General features: G+C 38.0%; 1 protein-coding gene and 1 long non-coding RNA gene across 2 annotated transcripts in view; both read left to right on the top strand.

The window, feature by feature from the left end:
* Positions 1-1858: 1858 nt before the first annotated feature.
* On the top strand, positions 1859-5477 carry LOC137987675 (uncharacterized). The gene is made up of 3 exons (XR_011120688.1): positions 1859-2118; positions 2733-2804; positions 3447-5477. It is a non-coding gene; the product is annotated as an uncharacterized lncRNA (long non-coding RNA).
* Positions 5478-18618: 13141 nt separating this feature from the next.
* LOC137987669 (membrane frizzled-related protein-like) overlaps positions 18619-20000 on the top strand; it is a 14267-nt gene continuing 12885 nt past the window's right edge. The window contains exon 1 of the mRNA XM_068833742.1: positions 18619-18741. Coding sequence (XP_068689843.1) covers positions 18687-18741 — 55 coding nt within the window. The 5' untranslated portion in view covers positions 18619-18686. The remainder of the gene's footprint in view (positions 18742-20000) is intronic.

Here is a 20000-nt window from a genome sequence, read left to right on the forward strand (position 1 = left end):
TGACCACCAAATATTAAAACCTCTTGGTTGGGACCAGTTATGGAGAATATTGCCTAATCACATATCAAACACAGAAACACCTCATTAATTTTTGTTTGATCAAGTTAGATGCTGCTAATTTGTGTTGGTAAATTTACAGGCTCTCAAAGTTTCATTGTTTGAGTTGTCAAGACAAATACAGATTTCACTCTGTCTTAAGCCAGACAATTTTAGTTGTCAATGGGGGATGCTAATCAGGGATGAATGGGTTAAAAGCCCAATTTCCAGTAAGACAAGCACTGGTCCATAAATATACATGTAGGCACAACACTTAATGAACACAATGTACATACAAGTGCAAATTTACGTTTACGATGCAAGCAATACAAGAAATAAACACGAGCTGCATTATTTGGTCCAATTTCTTACAAGTGAGAGCAGGGGGCAACATACATGTACACCCTGTAAGTGCTGACATATTCATGTAACAATTGTTGAAAGAAATGCAAAGCTTGGGGGGAGGGGGGTTGTAACTTACATGTATTTTAATAATAAAGATCTGACACTGAAAGAAAGTTTTAATTATTCCAGACTTGCATTCAGTCAAGCACAAAGACTGTAATTCAACAAACTGTTTGTATAGCATAAAAGCAAGTGACAATTTTCCTATGATGAACCAGCAATTTTTTGAAAAAGAAGTCATGGGCTTCTTCTGTCTTTTATGGTTATAAAATGCAGTTGAAGAGCTTTAAGTTTTAGCCCATGCAACGTTGCACAACGAAAAATGCTCTGCCACAAGTCACGTACATGTCTACTACATGTATCTGAGCATTATAATCCGGGCTTGATCAACAGAGTACATGTATACCTTTGCAAATGTCTTCCTTTGCACATGCAACGTCCTCACAATCGTGAGACGTGACCACCCCATCTACAGCACACAAATAATAGTCAAGGAACCATGCCCCTGTCATGTCTCCCAGATAATTTTGAATAATAGCAGCAATGTTTCACTATCTTTCATCATGCAAGCAAGTGACCATGTCCCCACAATATGCTACCCAAATTCGTGTAAAAGCAGCTATAAATATCTTTCTTTCATGATGCAACAGACTGCATGACCATGTCCCCATAATGTTACACAGATTTTGTGTAACAAAAGCAATGTACAGCTATCTTTCGTGGCGACAGAATTAAAACAGTTGAGGAGGTCTCTATTGGTCCCCACAATGTTACCCAAAAATTAAAACGTGAAAAGAGCCACAGCCAATTGCAGAATAAAACATGGTAAATATTAAGAAATTATCTCTGGCTGAAACGATTAATTAAACAAAACAAAATAACAATAACAAAAAATGACATTTCTTTTATCTTTAAATAGAATTTATTTTGCCTAACAAAAAGGTCTTAATTCATATTTCCACAGCAAAAGCTGGGCTAAAACAACTCTCATCTTGCGTATTAGCCCATGCAGCATTACACAATGAAAAACACTGTTGCCACACTGGATGGTCACGTTTACTATGTCAGCATCATAATCAGGGCTTGATGAAGTGTTCCTTAGTAGCTACTGTCTTCCTCTGCACAAGCAACTTCTTCACAATCCCGAGACGAGAAAACCCCATCTACAGCACAAATATAAAATTAGAATGATCAAAAATCGTACCAAAAGGGACCATGCCCTTGTGATGTCACCCGGATTTTAAAGAACTGCAGCGATGTTTCACTATCATTAATCATGCAAGGAAGTGACTATGTCCTTACAATGTTAACCACATTTGTTTAAAAGGAGCAATAACTATCTTTCAACGCGACGGAAATGCGTCTGCTGTTCGCAGGCTAGGTGGAGGGGGGTGCGGGGAGGGATCTGGGATCATTCAAACGCGGTTACCAAGTCTGTCGCGGTGAAGTTTTTATTTGTTTTCGTCGCCATAAACCAGTAATTTAAAATGTCATCTAAGCAGATACTATCTATTTCGAGAAAGTTTTTATCCTTGAGTTCCCATCTGATTGAAATCGAATTCCACCACAAGGTCAGAGTATTTTACGGATCACTGATACGACCTGTTTCGACAAGCTAATTGAAACAAATAATTTTAAGATGTGTCTCGATGCAGAGAGTCATTGCATCGCTAAATGGTAAGTGTCACTAAGATGTATCCCTAAATAATTTTTCATGCCATCTCACTTTAAGCTCAAGACCACAAATAATAACTTACAGGACTTGAAAATAATGGTTCGTCAACAGACAATGTCCTGTCAGAATTGGGTATAAGTAACCGGACAAATTTTTGGTCATTTGCACTTTAGAATAATTTATTTAATTTGGAACTATTTGACCATAGTGAGGGACATCATTCATTTTACTGTAATCATCATCATTCATGCAACCTGGGGTCACTATTGCAAAAGTTATGATTGTTCAAATTGACCGGCCAAAAACGGGCCATGTCCCAGCAAAAACATGTTAAACCGGGAAATGTAACAGGTTCCTGCCTGCCAGTTATTTCGAGCCCTGAACTGATAAAAACACTACGGCTTGGCACACGACCATGGAACACAGGTCACCAAATTGGTGACTAGCTCCAATTAATGTTTCTTTTTTTTACTTGCCATGGTAACGAAAACAGTCACAGCCTGGAGCACTGGCAACTGTTTTTGATTGCATTTTTCGTTGGGTTATTCGCCTGGAATTCGGGACAAAAAGGCCTCTTATTCTCATCTTTTGTTACAATAATAATTGTTGTCATCAGGATCGAAGCCTAAACAATATTGCAACATATTTTGGGGGAAGAGAGGTGCTTGGGGGGACTGTAGAGCAAGAGGTAAGGGCTGACACAAAAGAAAAACTCTTCCATTTTCAAATCTTGAGTGATTTGTATTTGTGAAACAGTGAATTAATCCTGGTCACAATATATATATTTTTGTTTGCCGTATGTTCTTCATTGTCACCTGAGAATCTTGTTGGTTTGGTAGCTTTAAAATGACAGTAAGTTTTATCATCATTATCATCATTGATCACCATTTTTATGCAGTCGATGATTTTCTAACCGTTCAGGTGTACATGTATGTACAGTGTATGTAAAGTAAGTATTACATATGATCTGATTACTTGAGAACTTGAGTGGCTATGACCAACACTATGGGATGTTTCATGTGCCATTTTTTGTTTAACTTCCTTGTTGACGATCCAAAGTACTTTAAGTTGTTTGCCTATTAAACCTATTAAAAGACTGGTAAATAATTGGCTATGAGGGTTTTTGGCCACCACTTGCTTTCTGTCATACAAGGGTTTATTGTTACATGCTTAATTTGTGGTACTGTTATGTTCTTTTGAATAACTATGAAGTGGCAGAATGATATAGCTTTTACTAAGGGAACCACATGGCATACTTAGTTCAGGAATAAGCATAAAATAACAAATAGAACAGTTACTAATTTTACCTGTTTTTTTTTTTTTTTTTCAGTTTCATGTCAATCCTTTTAAATATCCGGAAATGGAGGTAAAAGCCATATTTTACATGCAGAACAGATGGATTAACCGGCCAAAGCAAAATCTTAAGATTACTTCACAATCATAATGTAACTTAATTAATTAAGTTGCACATGATTAGTTAAAATTATTGTTTTAATAAATATTTCTTTGTGGCAATTCTCTTGCAGTCAGAGGGAGAGTTCACTAGGGCTAAACATAATTATAGAAAACAACAAAATATCCAGAAACTTTAGAGAGTACTACGTTAGAAGCTCGATCTCGTAAGCAACCAGCCCGGGAATTTGAAAAAGTGGTCACAACTTACTCACTGTAGAGCTGGTTCCTTGAGAATTATAAGTAATAAAATTGGGATTTGTAAATTTGTATTAAGGGTACAGAATAGAATTTTTGGGAATGCACCTACAAAAACTGGAAACTTTTTACTCTCATTAAAATCTGCCAAAATATTCTTACAATTTAGATCACTCTTTGAGTGGTCGCTTATGGAGGGTGCTTACTGAAATCAAAGGTATTTTTGTGTGGCTTACTGAATATGCGGGAAAAGCAGATCTTAACAATCGTTATTGTAATCCAAAAAGAAAATTGGGGGTTAACCACGCATTTTCCAAAGATACGTAATCAACAATATTTATACAAAGCTTTAAAATACAAAGCAATGTATGGCATTCTTTTCCAAAATGAAGCTTAGTTATCTCTGAAAAATGCGTGGCTACCCCTAATTTTCTTTTTGGATACAAAGAGAACTTGCTACGTAACTGTTGTGCTTTCTTCGCATAGTTTTAAACCGCGCAAAAATATCCCAGCCTGTATTAAATTAAGCACTACCCATAGGAAATCTGAGTATCTCGAGATGCGCAGAACGTATGCACAATAAGAATAGTAGGCACCGTCCTTATGAGAGCTTAAAAACGATGGAAAAGTCCAGTTTGGTAATCCCAAAGGTGGTCGTGGTTGATTGTGGGAACGGTTGCTTTTGAGAGTTTTCAATTAGAGAGTTTTGGTGGTCGTGGCTAGAGCTGGTTGCTTACAAGAGTGGTCGCCGTGAGAACTTCGACTGTATTTGTGTTTGTTGAAATTTTATGCATGTCAGCTTATAGCTTAGGAAGGAACTAGCTAAGTAGTCATTGCAGTTGTTTTGGTCTTGTTTGTAGCATGTAATTATCCCAGTAAGGTTATCAATCTTAATTTTTTTGGACCAAACAGATCTGGTTATTCCCGGGACTAGTTTACATGACATTAGGTCATTCAATTTGGATTCTAATGATAAACATAATGATGGAATGACCATTCAATGATCTGTATTCACACTGATTTTTTTTGTCACTGGTACTGGGTTTAAGCAAGGATTGGAAATGATTGGCTTTTGTGATTTTATTTGCACCTAGTCATGGTGGTATATGCAGTGGGCAGAACCCTAGCTATTGCACTGCAAGAACGGGACCATCAATTCAAAGTCTTGTTTTAGAATAGTAAAGCTGAATTTAATTTTGTGCTAAATATAAGAAAATGGGTGAGGAGACTTTGACCACTCAAGGCTTAAGAATCTGGATTCTTAATTAACCCCTCCAATTGAAGGGTTTGGAGCAAAAATGGCAAGAGTTACTTTTTGAGGACTTAATTACTAAATACTTATTTTGACATTAAGCCACTTGTCCAAGTTTTTTGTTACACTTCCCAATGATCCTACAAGTGGCTGGGAAAGTTGAATGTCAAAATTAGTATTTCATTACTACAGAAAACTACGTAATGACTAAATTGCACCATTAATTAAGTGTCCCAGCTCTCAACAGGAATAGCCAACGTACATAATTATGAGACAAGTGAGTTTTCGAAAAGGTCAAGTTCCATCGTCAGTACAGTGCAAACACCATTTTAACAGAGCTATGTACATTTACTGTTTCCTGACAAAATAATGAGTTGACATTATGATTTCTGAGTTTGCCCTAATAACTACTGTTTGATTGTGATTGTTAGAAGAATAAATATTGCAAAATCACAGATGGATTGTGTGTATCTGCTTGATCAAATGTCGTGTGTATTGGCACGGTAAAGCCGTTTTTCCAGAACAAACTATAAATGTGAGGGCCTTTTTTTCCACTAAAGCTGCTACACCTCTCAAAGAAAAAAAATTAAAAAGTCAACTTTTTAGTTACGCACTTTTTTTACATTATGGAGACCAGTTTAGATTTTTAACACAAAACTACATTATGAGAACATCACTACTTTGTAGTCCAAAGGCAATTTCTGACCATAAAGTAGAGTTTTAAGTGCTTTGATATGTGGGGACCTGATTTTGGTGCTCACAAAAAGAACGGACCCCACAGTACGGGTGTGTAACTATGTCCACGTCCCCATAAGTAAGCATTCGTAAGTAGACACACAGACACAAAACATTGCTCAGCCATGACAGGTGAGAGGAGACAACGGAGGATCTGTGCTTGAAATCTAACAATGTCGCAAAACTTTCGTCCTGGTTACCTGCTGAACTTTATCTCAACGGCATTTGTGTTTGTTTCGTTTTCTTTTGTCTTTCCTTTTTGGCAACAACAATGATAATGTTACCCTGCAAGCAGTCTCTTTCGATCTTCCTACATAAGTCGGGAACAAGAAAGAATTAAGACTCTGCCAGCCGCCTCGACATTCTTTGATTTGCCGGTCGTCCAAAGAATTGGATGAGTCAGTCCAGTTTGGACTTGTCAAACCTGCCTTTTCTTTATTTTACGCATGATCAATCGCCACACGTCATCAATATATTTTTGAAATTTACAACAGCATAGCAATTTTTAAATGTCTAAATTCCCATGAGTATTTCCTATGTCTGTTACAGAAACTTGTCTGCCAGAAACCTACATTTTTTTCAGTATAAAAAATGAAATGGTAATTTAAAAGTATGAGCTATCTTAAGTTTCCAATGAAGTGTAATGTCGAGGCGGCTGGCTGAGTCTTCTTTCCTGTTCCCGACCTACCTAGGAAGACCGAAAGAGGCTGTGATCGAGGGTATAATAATGTATAGTCAAACAATATATTATAAAGAAGACAAAAATGGGTTGATTAGAAATTGTGAAAATACATTGTTCGTGGTTTAGTCTTACGAAGCTCGTATCATCTCGACCAAGGGACTCGTCAGAGACCTTTCTGCTTGGCAAACTCCTTACGCATCGCGCCCAATTTAGACCCGTTCGGTAACAAAATGATGACAGCAATCTCGCCTTATATCTCTTAAGGATTCCAGACTGCGCAAATTCACGAGCGAAAATTGACAATAAAGTTGACTGTTACTTGTGAAAATACATTGTTCGTGGTTTAGTCTTACGAAGCTCGTGTCATCCCGACCAAGGGACTTATCAGAGACCTTTCTGCTCGGCAAACTCGTTTAAGGCATCGCGCCTAAAGTCCCTTTCGCTAACAACTAACCACGAACAATGTATTTTCACAAGTAACTGTCAACTTTATTGTCAATTTTCACTCGTGAATTTGCGCAGTCTGGAATCCTTATGAGATATAAGGCGAGATTGCTGTCATCATTTTGCCGTTAGCGAACGGGACTATTGGGCGCGATGCCTAATGAGTTTGCCAAGCAGAAAGGTCTCTGATGAGTCGCTTGATCGGGATGAAACGAGCTTCGTAAGACTAACCACGAACAATGTATTTTCACTGACCAGTAACTGTCAACTTTATTGTCAATGATTAGAAATTGTCTCGGGCTCGAACTTGACTCGTCCTGCGCTATAATTGTGCATAGATAGTGAAACAAGTTCTAAAACCATTATCGATATTCTAAAACTGGCACCTTTGGGTTATTTCATTGATTACCGTAACAATTTCTTGCAGAAACTAAAAAAAGGCAGCCATTAAATACAATTATTTTTCAGAGTTAATTACTTAAACTGGCAAACTAGAGGTAATTTGTTGCTACATGTATGTGTGCCACCCTGGGGAAAATGGTAAATTATCAAGCCATCTGTTAGCTTTTGAAGGGAGTTAGTCTGAGGAAAAGTAAATGGAAATGGTGAGTAAATTATTACGACAGAACACGAAGGAACCTGGAAGTTTCCATGTTCCTTTCAAATACAACTTGCAAAAGAACACAGAAAATTTTTCACTTACTGAAAACGTCAGAGAACTTGATGGAAATTTCCACGTTCCTTTTACACATAACATATGTAAACGAAACATGGAAATTATCATGTTCTTTTCCCACATAAATGTAAAAGAACATGAAATTTTCTCGTTTCTTTCGTGTATGACATTCAAACGAAACATGGAAATTTCCGTGTTAAGGTTCATCCATAAAGTGTAAAAGACTATGGAAATTTCCATGTTCCCCTTTAATTAAGAGACAACATGCGAGTAGAAAGGGGCATATACATGTTCCCTTCATAGATCAGTGTAGGATCTAAAAATTCCATGCTGGTTTGAGTGACAGTTGAGTTTCTACTTTTCTTTCATAGGCATATATGTGAAAGGAATTTCCTCACTATCCACATTTTTTCAACGGAAAAGAAAAAAAGGAAAATTGATTGTCCCGGTAATTTGCTAGGTTTTGATTCTGACCCAAAAAGGAACAGTCTCTAAACTTGATTGTTGTTGTTGTTTTCATATTAAGTAAGCTGTTCCATTGTCCCAAAAATGCCTTGGGATTATCTTAAATGTTACAAAATTTGAATGGCTGAAATCCTTTTTCTCCTGGAGTCAGTGTCAGCTGCCACGTTACAATACAATACATACGTAATTGACCGCTCCCCATAGGAGCTTTTCAGGGCCAATGAACAACAACGAAACGAAGGAACAGAACAACAACAACTGTTAAGAATCCCAACTGGCCGGAGGCAAACCAGTTGGCTATTTACAAGTGCAGCTGGGAAGTTGAACCAGGGACTACCAGGAACAAATTAAACGGGTGGTCAGAGCGGGTCTTGAACCCGGGATGTCCGGATCTCAGGGCAAGCGCCCTAACCACTGGGCCACACTGCCTCCACGTTTTCTCCCAGTCTTATAGAGCTTAAGCCACTCGGACGTCCACGCCGAGGGATAAACCTTACTTCGCATTGGTTCTCACAGTTTACGGTTCTTCAGTCATTTCTAGTCAGTTTGGTGTAGCGTCCTACGAATTTAGTGGCCGAATGTCAAAACTTGAACTTCTGTGAAAAGTCGTTCGCTGTGAAGTCGAAAAAGACACTTGCACCAATTCCTTGAACATAGTTATCACACACAATCTGGAAATTCAAAAGGAAAGTAAACTGTTTAGAGACATCTGCCTCAAGTCGTAGTATCCATATCAAGACAAAAGATCGTGAATGCTTTAAAAGAGACAAATAAGAACGTTAACGTTGAAAACAAGCAGGCCAAACGATTTTTTCAAGAACAATTCGCTTCAAAGCATTTGCCACCCGAATGTTTGGGATTAATCTTTTTGGTAGATGAACTGCGCGTAAGTATGATCCCCACAAAATAGGGTGATTCAATTAGTCAGTGTTAGAAATACGTGGAAACTCTTTCTTCACATATCGTAGTCGTTTTTGTCATGGAAATGCATTAAGAGAAAATTCTCACTGCCTTTCTCTGCTAAGAGTTTTATCTTCGGGGAAAACGGAACGCCGATTGTCATTGCATGTTGGATGGTTTAGTAGTAGTAGTAGTAGCAGCAGCAGCAGCAGCAGCAGCAGCAGTAGCAGCAGCAGCAGTAGCAGTAGCAGTAGCAGTAGCAGTAGCAGTAGCAGTAGTTTATTTAGACACATATCACCTGGTGAGCTAGAGGCTCGTTTAAATGTGAGCGTGTATACAAAAATTAAAAGTAAAATTAAAATACCTCTTGGTGTTTCAGTTCCCATATAGACAAGACAAGACAAGACAACTTTATTTTACCAGGGTAGCCCAGTCAGCTGCAAGGCTGGTATCCTTAGGGGCCCTGGGTTCAATAAAAACTTACATATACACATTTTCAATAAGATTACAAGGTTAGGTAAAATTTGCTAAAATTTACAAAAGGGAAGAAAAGAAAAACAAACAAAAAAAAAAAATCAGATAAAATGTCCTTTGAGAAGGCGTTTAAAAATTGCTAGAGAACTTGCCTCTTTGATTCTGCTTGGCAGTGAGTTAAAAGCTAAACGTCCTGAATTTTTAAAAGTTCGCCCCACAAGAACAAGATTTGTTTTATTTGGGTGAATATTTCTCCTCTGCCTAGTGTTGTAATTGTGTACATCATTGTTTACCTTAAAATAGTTTTTTAAGTATATAGGAACGAAATTCCGTAAACATTTATATACTAAAATACATTTGTGTATTTTTCGCAGTGTTTCTAAATCTGGCCAATTTACAATATTTCGGGCTGTCCTTGTACTTTTCTGACAGGTGACGATTTTCGCGGCTCGATTTTGTAATCGTTGCAGACTAGTGATGCTGCTCTCGGGTAGTTCACCCCAGGCTGTGTCTGCGTAACTAAAAATTGGTTCAATAATGCATTTGTATACCGCTTGTGCTGCTTGTAAAGTGAGAGTGGAGCGTATTCGTCTGAGGAGACCGAGTCGCTTGGATACTTTCTTGTGAACATCTTCAGCGTGTACTTTCCATTTCAGTTCCTCATCGAGGGTAACGCCCAAGTATGTGAATTTACTGACCATCTCGACATTGGTACCACTTATCTACCCATATCTTTTCAAGCTGCCTCGACAATTTCTATTGAGCATGGGTTAAAAATTTAAATGTATTCGGTGTCACTAAAGCGTTACCAGTATAAGCACAAAACCACAAAACGAAAACAAACAGTCGGGATTATTTCCAAAAACTCTGGCAAACACATGACAACCAAGGAGTCACTTCCTTGGAAACTCAAGATAGTTCATACTTTTAAATTACCTTTTCATTGTTTTACCTAAACATTTATAGGTTTCTGGCGGACAAGGTTCTGTAACAGACATAGAAAATACTCAGTGGAATTTAGACATTTGAAAATTGCCACGCTGCTGTAAATTTCAAAAATATATTGATGACGCGTGGCGACTGATCATGCGAAATTTTTTTGTTAAAAAAGCAGGTTTGACATGTCGAAACTGGACTGACTCATCCAATTCTTTGGATTAGCGGTAAATCAGTGAATGTCGATGCAGCTGGTAGAGTCTTCTTCTTGTTCCCGACGTATCTCGGAAGATCGAAAGAGACTCTGATCGCAGGGTATAATAATGTATGGTCAAATGATATTTTATAGAGAAGGATAAAAATCAGTTGATTAGAAATTGTCTCCGGCTCGGACTTGCTTCGTGCCGCGCTATAATTGTGCAAATATAGCAGTGGGAGAATGGTGTTAATTACTGTAGTTAACACTACTGAATGGAACTCTTCCTGTGTAACAAAAGTGCGCCTAAGAATTTGACAGAATAAGTTCTATTCATGCACGCATCCTTAAAAGTTTCTAATGGACAAGTCAGAATTATCAACAATATTCCTGGAAGGCGATTGCAACTGCACTTGGCCCGAAATGGACAAAAGTGTTGCTGCGAAATGCAAACCTTAAGATTTTTTTTATTTCTCAAAGTTGTTTTGGTTAAATTTAGAACAGGTTTTTTGTCATAGCAAGAGGTTTTCAGTCACTGCCCGGGGATTACTCCCTTATATGGGCTATATAGGTAAGTGCGGCCCCAAAGGATATGGTTTTTTAGCCGTTTTGATCTGAAATAGGCTATCGATTTTGACCAATTGGTTTGAAATAGGGTACGGTTTGTTCACTCAAGTCTTGAATTAGGTATGTTTTTTGGAAGAAACTTCTTCGTCATTATTAATAGGCGATGAGACCGTCAACAAAGCCCTTCTCAAATTATTACGCCAACCGTGTAACAACTGAAATAGGGTACAACTTTTTGGTCAGGTCTGAAATAGGGTTGGGAAAATCGCAGATTTTGGTCTGAAATAGGGTAAGGGTTTTAGGAAGCGGGCCGCACAAACCCACCATTTTTTTTTCTGGGAAAAGTAAGTCAGTATGCAAATGCAATCAAAGTGCCGTGGTAAAAACTGTCGCAAAAGCCATCGAAAATGGGTTCAAAGGGGTAAAATGTAACAACTCATAAAAAAACTGGCTGGTTTGTACGGGTGATATTCGTTTATTGAACTGATTAAAAGACGATCTGGCGAGGCATTTACAAATTGCAGTCTCCTGGTTATATGACAACCTTGTCAATAATTAATTCGCTTTTTAAATACCTTATGTGTGAAGTCAAATGCATATTACATTTTCGACGTACATGTCTGAGGCTTGGAATGAGCGCAATTTCTTTGGTTCCAGTGAAAAGTCTTTTATACCAGGTATGCTTAGCCTTTCCGTTGGTGGCAGTGAAAACACATCGTGGGTTTCAAGCCCGGATTACAGCCAAATCGGGTACTAGAGCAGCTTAAGCCTGATTTTCACTAGCGAAGCAAGCACAAGCGCAAGCATAAAAGCGCTCATTTCACCTTGAAAACGTCGTTGACGCAGGAATAATCGCAAGGATCAAATTTTTTCCTTTTCCTTGTGTTTGTGCTTAAACGAAACGCAACAGAAGCAAAAAAAAAAATGTATTATGTCTGGCCAATTACAGCACTCGTTCCAGATTCCCCGCGTCTGAGCATTTCAACAAAATGGCTGATGCTGTGGTTGATTTTGATGCTTATGTGGACGTTTGTTTTTCACTAAGCATAAGCCACTTATACTTTTGCTTGTGCTTGCACTTATGCTTGCGTCGCTAGTGAAAACCAGGCTTTAGAGCATAAGATTCCAGGTCCACTTGTAAAAGCCTCATTTTTCATCACCCTTCCAACCTACACCGGAAGTTATCCTTCATAGGTGTGATGTAAAAACAAGTGCTTTTAGGCTATGAAAAGGTTCCCGGAAAGTCTGCGTCCCATGCTGCTTGTGAAACTGATGAAAGATTTCAGATACCACAACTCTAAGCGCGTTGTATTTGAGACAACTTTCTGGCAAAATGTACTGATAAAGCTTATACAAAAAACTTTATTCACAAACTTTGTAGAGAGTAATAAAAAGAATCAAATTCAAATAAGGACTGTCTCACTCTACTGTGAAAACTATGGTGCAAAATACAAACATTTGGTGATCTATGAGACATTCACCGATTTGATCTTATTGGTTTTATTTGCATGCGCAATAGGACTACATGCTGTCCAATATGGAAATAATTGGATGAGAAAATGCTGAGGACAGCCAAAGTTGGACGCGGCGTAGGCCGAGTCCAATTTCTTAATTCGAGGAATTGTGTGACTCCAATTATTTCCAAAGTGGACAGCATGTAGTCCTATTACATATATAGCTAATCAGTTGTAATTGGGCATTGCTCGGTCATGCTGTTATCCTTAAATAAAAGCAAGCTAAAATATTGTGATTTATTTTTTATTTTCAAAATATTCCCTGAATTGCAGAGGAATTCTTCGTTTGCTGCGATTTATTAAAGCGCGAGAGGCATTTTTTCGCTTTCCGTAACCCTGCGATCGCCTCAAGTTGTTGCCTTGAATTTGCAAATTCTTAATCTTGCAAAATACTGCGACATTTTTTTTTTTAAATGACGGCCTAATGAGCACTGCATGACAGCCAAACTTAATTTCTGGTTCGTATTCGTGACTGTCGTGATGATGCCGTAGAAACCGTTAACGTAAGTCCCGGCGAATCATGCCAACAGAAAAAAACTCACCCATCAATTATTTTTCTTAAATACTGGATTAAAAATTTACTTTTTCACGGTTGATGGACCATTGGGTGACGAACTTATGTTTATAAAGCAAACAACTGGGAAAGGAATTAAGTTACAATACAAAGGCAATTTAAGTTATCTTTAAGAAAATTAAATTTTTTTTTTAGTTTCCAAGACATGTTTCGATGTTACAGAATATTTGAAAAACCGTAAGGACTATATAACAACTAGGCGAAACATGCATAATTAAATATGATAAGTGACAAGAATTACATATTTGAGTGAGTTACAGAGAGTTTGAAAGAATGTAGAGCCCAAATCGTAAGTGTCAGGTTGATGTGATGAGCTTGTTGGTTTAAGTTCCACATGAAACTGATACTGGTCTTTTTTTTTTTTTAATATTATAAAATGGAAATAAATTGAAATAGATGAAATATGATCACAGACGCCCAAAATTCGGCGACCAATCTGGGAATGGCCCACGCCTTTTTCACCCCTAAAAGAGACCATATTTGAAAGATAATATAGATTTTTATATTTCTTCGCGTGCGACCCTACACGAGACCATCACTACGACATATGATGGCGTTTGGTCCAATACACCGGGACTATGTGAGATCATAATCCAAAATTTACACCCCTAAGCGAGACGACTTGTATCCCCGGCGGAACTGCTTTTATATACGAGTTCTCCAACTCCCATAAATCAACAATTTCGTTCCCAGAGCCGCCCTTACCGGCAGCGGAACGGGAGTGGGTGGCTCTCGATTAACTGCTCGTGCTTGAAGGGAGGCGGTCAGAAATCAACAAAACTTCTTGAGTCTCTCTTTCCTAACCGCTAGTCAAGGAAACGTTGGGGAACGAGATTGATCGTGTTGAAATGAACTCACACTTGACGACGGTGATTTCGCATGCACTACGCCTTCCAGCTTACCAAGAGGTCAAGTCATACCCAAACGAGAGGTTCGGTGGTACTTGTTCCAGTATGACATGTGCATTTTCTGGTGGTATTATGTACGCGAATACAGAAACCCACAAGAAATCGCTCCGGGAGGAAAGTCGCCACGTTATCATTCCACAAGTTCTTGGTGGAGGTTGGAATAGAACCACAAGATCTTTAGGGAGCTTGAAATAGAATCTGGATAATTTGCTTTGGAAGTTAAGAAATAATGATTTTAAATTGAATAATTCAATTGCTTTTCGAGCAGGAACAATGAAAACCTTCGCGGTTTTGTAATGAATTTGAAAGTGTAATTTAAGTGTTAAGAATTTATTTGAAACAATATTTTCATACATGCTCACTCCTGTTTTCTCGACTTTCGTAGCTACCTTGCATGTAAGGCTTGCCTTGTAGGCATGTGCTTGTCTGTGTATGTAGTTGAGAGGCTTATGGTTTCAAGAAAGGTTTAAAATTACCAATCCTCTTCAGGGCGTGTAACTCAACTTCACACAAAGGTGCATTTTAACTGACATTGAGAGTCCCAAGGTTGCTATGTTGTTTACTATCCCGGTGTGAACGCCTATGTGTTTCTCCTTTCTCCACATTAAACGAATGAAACCTTTAAAGTTGCGATTACAAAAACCAATAACAAATAGTCTAAAAGAGAAATTTCTGCTTCCAGTCAATTTAGTTGACGTCAAGGCAATTTTGACGGCGGAAATGCGGTAGGTCTTTGCTTTCTTTTCGATTAGCAGTGTTTCAAGGCAGACATGCGGATCTCTTTCAATCCTTTTAAAGGCTCTTCTTTGGTGAGAACGAGCAGAAGAGCGAGCGGGACTAAGGAAAACGCGAGTTATAGAAAGCAATCGACTAAAGACTGCATGGATACTATACCATAGTCTCTCGCTCCAAAAATATGGTTACCCATTGATGCCACAAATTTTGGTTTTACGTATGACGTCATCGTTCGACCGTCCGTCCGTACGTTCGTAGTGTCCGAAGTGTCATTAATTATGCAAAAGACAATCGCCTTTGTTTGTCGTCATGGAGAAATGAAAGGTGTTGACACATAACCAACAAAAATTCTAATAAATGTACGCATTCTTTTTTTTAGCCAAATTTGGTGGAAATATTGGTTAACTAAGTTAAAAAAAAACTTTTGTCGAATTTTTGTACTTACAGTTATCTTTCTGAAAAGTCCTTGGTTTTTATTTCGATTTTTCTTTAACTAAAAAGCCTACTTTAAAACCTTTAAAATGATGTATTTAGGAGCTCCGCCTTTAGGCTTGGCTAAATCCATATAATATATAGATTTAGGCAAACCCAAAACGCGGAGCTCCCGGCTTTTTTACTGGCTGTAGGATTAGTGAAAATAAAAGGCTTTGGAACTGTCCGCCTTTTGGTTTTCCCGGATATTGCTTAATTATGTAACATTTTCTTCGCTGCCTAACTAGTGAATTCCACGGTTAATTTCACCTGAAAAACCGACTGATCGTATGAATCACGAAGGGATGAGTGTGATATCGGTTTTTCCAGCGAAATCTACTGTCGAATTCACCAGTTAGTTAATTAATTTCTCTTGAATCGCAAGAGTTTTAAAAGAAAACAAGCAAATCCTCAGCAAGCGAACAGAAAAGGAAAGAAGCCATTTCAGAGTCGACTGTCAAACGCCAGCGAATAGGAATCACGCTAAAATTAGAAATCACAGGCGTACTATAGCTCGTGATGTGGCAGATCGTCTTGGTTTTATTGATGTACTTTATTTATTCCACTTTATCTCTGAAAACGAGATCATTTACAATTCGATGTATTTCATTGAAACACGCCAGCGTGGCTTAGAACCAGAATCGGCTAGAAAGGACAAACTTCAGACAAGATCCCCAACAAATTACCTGTACGTGCTCTAAAAAAAATTCTGAAAACACATGCTGGTGATATTTCTCCTTATACTTTTACGAGAACTCTTTGCCTTTCTTGTCACTGTCGAGGCACATCGAAAAACAGTTAGGCAAGCGGAGTAAAAAAACTTCTTGTTCGCTCGCATTTTAAGGCCAAACAAACCAGCAACAGATCGATTATTTCTGTCCAAAAAGAGTGCAGATGATGCGTACCGTTTTGTCGTTCTCGTTCTCTTTCTCTCTTCTTTCGTTTCTGTTCTTCTGAAATAGGCCGTCCAGGCATCTTGCGACCTTAGTAGATTCGAAATTAAAAATCTTAAGACATACCAAAAACTGCAATTCAGAGCAAACAGCAGCAATCTCGGTTTTCCGGGCCTGCCGTTTTCCTAGGTAATGAAGCTCAGAATAGTTCCCGTTGATAGGTAACGTAAGGTCAAAAGACATTTGAGGTTGCTTAAACAAAAAAAAGAACAAAAAAAAAAAAAAGACAAAAAAACAAACAAAGGAAAATCGACAAACAGACCTTTTTACGATTTCTGACGCCATATTGGTTGGGGAGCAAACACGGCTTAAATTACAGTGAATGTATGAAAATTTTGCCGACTTCGAACCATTACAAATTCTTTAAGGTCCAACGATTATGGATAGCGAGAGTGCCTCTCAAACAGCATTTCTATTGGGATTATTTTCGTGAAGTATGACGATCAGAATCAAGCTATAACGACCGTAAACGAAATTTGTAAATTTCATATAAAACCTTGAAAACAAAGCTATACAAATTCCCGTGAAATTTGAAGCGACATGAGGAGATTTCTAATGTCCAATTTTCAGACGTTTTGCCTTGTGCAATGATCTAATTTTCCGTTGAGTCAATGATATTAATAAAATGACTAAAATCATTTTAATATTTTTGAAATCTGCCTTTCTGCAGGGGAGTTTTGTAATATCCAATTTTCAGACGTTGTGCCTTGTGCAATGATCCAATTTTCCGCTGAGTGAATGATATTAATAAAATGTCTAAAAACATGCCTTTTTGCAGGGGAGTTATAAAGGTTTGAATTCGGCCAAAATTCCATATATTCACTGTAATAGTCGCTTTTTTACCCAAACCAGGATGGCGTCAAAAACCGTGAAAAGGTCTATTCTCGCCAGTCTTGTTCGTTAGAATTTACGCCTGAATGGTCACGTCCCCACTTTTCATCTCGAAAACCGGGCTGAAAGTCGCCATAGGAATAGAACCAATTTCATCCCGGTAACCGAGCCAACCTGGTGTACCAGGATCATGTGAAGAGGCCCTAACACTCACTCAACTCACTCAACTCACTCACTCAACTCACTCACTCAACTCACTCACTCAACTCACTCACTCAACTCACTCACTCAACTCACTCACTCAACTCACTCACTCACTCGCTCAACTCACTCACTCAACTCACTCAGAATAAGCTTTTTGATGCCCTTGTCAAACCTATACTAGTATGTGGATGCGAAATATGGGGACCGGAGCTATTATCATATAAGACCCATTTTGACAAAAGCACTATCGAACAAGTCCATATCAAGTTCTGTAAACAAACACTAAATACCCCATGGTACACAGAGAACATTGCCTGTAGGGCAGAACTTGGACGGTACCCTTTAAGTATAGACATAAAAGCTTCAATATTTAGTTACTCGCTTAGATTACAGCATAAAACAGTCAACCGTCTATTAAAGGAAGCCTTTCATCACGCAAAACTCACAGCCAATTTTTTGATGTATTAAATAATGACGAAACTATACGAATGCACTCTACAGGCAATACATCAAGCCAACTACACATTAAGAATGCTCGTTCCTCCATAAAGAAACAGCTTAAAAAGGACTACATTCGAAATTGGCTGAAGGCTCGCAACAACACTTCCGAAGGCTCTAGAGAGAAATTTACACACAAAGAAGTCAAATTCGACTACCAATTGGAAGACTATCTCAAAACTATCAGAAACCCAGCACATAGAATCGAATAAGTATGACAAAATTGCGTCTGGGGGTTCATAGCTTGCGAATACAGACTGGGAAATACGAAAATAGAGGTGCACCAATCCCAGTAGATGGAAGAACGTGTTTAGTGTGCAATAGAGGCTATATAGAAGATGAGCGGCACTTCTTGATGTATTGCCCAGGGTACGATAACATTAGAAATGAGCTCCATTCTCTCCTTTCAACACACGATGTTGTTTTCAAAAGCCTTAATGATGAGGATAAAATACGGTATTTACTTACCCTAGAAAACGAAAGCACTTCAAAGATAATAGGTAAATACACATATTTGATGTTTCAGAAGAGAAAAGACTTCCTAAATGCAAAATAATTAAAAGAATAATTTTATACCAATTGTATTACAAGTAATTGTATGATCTTTTTAGTTAAGTGGTTATTCTAGTAGATATCATCACCTTTATTGTAGCGAGACCGATACCTCCCTTTGGAGAGTAAGGTGCAATAAAGATTTACTGTTTACTGTTTACTCACTCACTCACTCACTCACTCACTCACTTACTTACATATTAAAACTCTTTCCGTTTTTGAGTTAAAACCTTTTCTACATTAGGTAAAATTTCAATATCGCTATGGTATTCTCATTCCTTTTCAGATCCCTTCTGATCAGTTAAAATGTTTGTGGACTTAAATACTTACTGAAGTACATATACACAGTCAAGATGGAAACCATCGAGCGTCTTGCAGTCATAATAATTTCTATTTGTACCTTGTTGGGTAAGTAAAATTGTTTTCATTTCTTTATCAAATTAATCTATACGGAGGGTGACTTTGCTTGGCCAGTCATGGAACGTCAATTTGAACTCTTAAGGGAAATTTAATTGAATTAGTATAGGTAATCGCACTGGGCGGAGTAAAATTAAGGGTTAATATCACGAGTGTTTTCAGAAGTTGCTGAAATTGCCCAGGTCGCGCAACAACATAGAGGGCAAAACTACTGAACGCTGATTGGTCAATAAAGAAGGCATTTTTTCTTAATTTTGCTTGTAAAAAGAGCAAAATTACTCGCTCACGATTGGCTGAACGCACTGCTCTCACTTTCAGTTGGTTTCTTCATTTTCTGCAAAACAGCTTTTTTTCTTTCGAAGTTTGTCTCTTGATATATTCGCGTTGCATTCGCTAAAATTCCATAAAGGATCAAGAACTAAATACTCCGAAAGATGAATTTTTGAGAGATAAGAGGAAGAGCAAACATTTTTTTTTCATGAAAAACTCAAAACTTGTGGGATTGTGAGGTTGAAAAACAATGATGATTCAACGCGTCAAGGGCTTTCACGTTTCTTTACCAAGGCACCTTGCAGCTCACCGAAAAAGGTGACCGAACATTTTTCCATTGATGGGAGAAACGAGTAGCTCAAACTTGGTGGAAGAAGTTCTTTCTGAGGACAAACCGTTAGCTATTTTTACGGATGCGTGTTTTTAAGTGGATTCTTATTTTCAAGTGGTAGATATTTAAATGCAGGAACGTAGCGACTTGAACTCGTACTCTGCACTAACTCCAAGTAGTCCATAGGCCTGATAACTTTTTCCTGCAGTTTTCTGGACAAGTTATCAGTCGCATCATTATGAAGAATGCACCAGGATATGGAAAAAGAAACTACGATAGCCATCACTAGTGCGTAGCTGCAAGGGTCTTTTTTTGGCATTTAAAATCTTAAAAATCTCTCTCCAACATGAAAACGAGGCTAAAACAAAAATAATGTGCAAATGCGAATTATAGTATTGGTCTTTTATAGCAAGCAAGGATAGATGTGATAATAAATATTTTTTGGAGTTTTCACATCATGGAAAAGACGATTTTAAGAATATTTTTTGAGTGAAGGATCTCGCATGATTCTCTATGAATCAGTTATCAACGGGATAAGCAACACGGCGGCTCATAGGTCAGTTAATGTTATTTTATCGTTTTCATCGCCTTCGGGAAACTGGAATGTTTTGAAAACTTTAATGGCGTCCTCTCCAGCAAACTTTAGCAA

Source organism: Montipora foliosa, unplaced genomic scaffold, assembly GCF_036669935.1.
Source record: "Montipora foliosa isolate CH-2021 unplaced genomic scaffold, ASM3666993v2 scaffold_378, whole genome shotgun sequence".
Classification (NCBI taxonomy): domain Eukaryota; kingdom Metazoa; phylum Cnidaria; class Anthozoa; order Scleractinia; family Acroporidae; genus Montipora; species Montipora foliosa.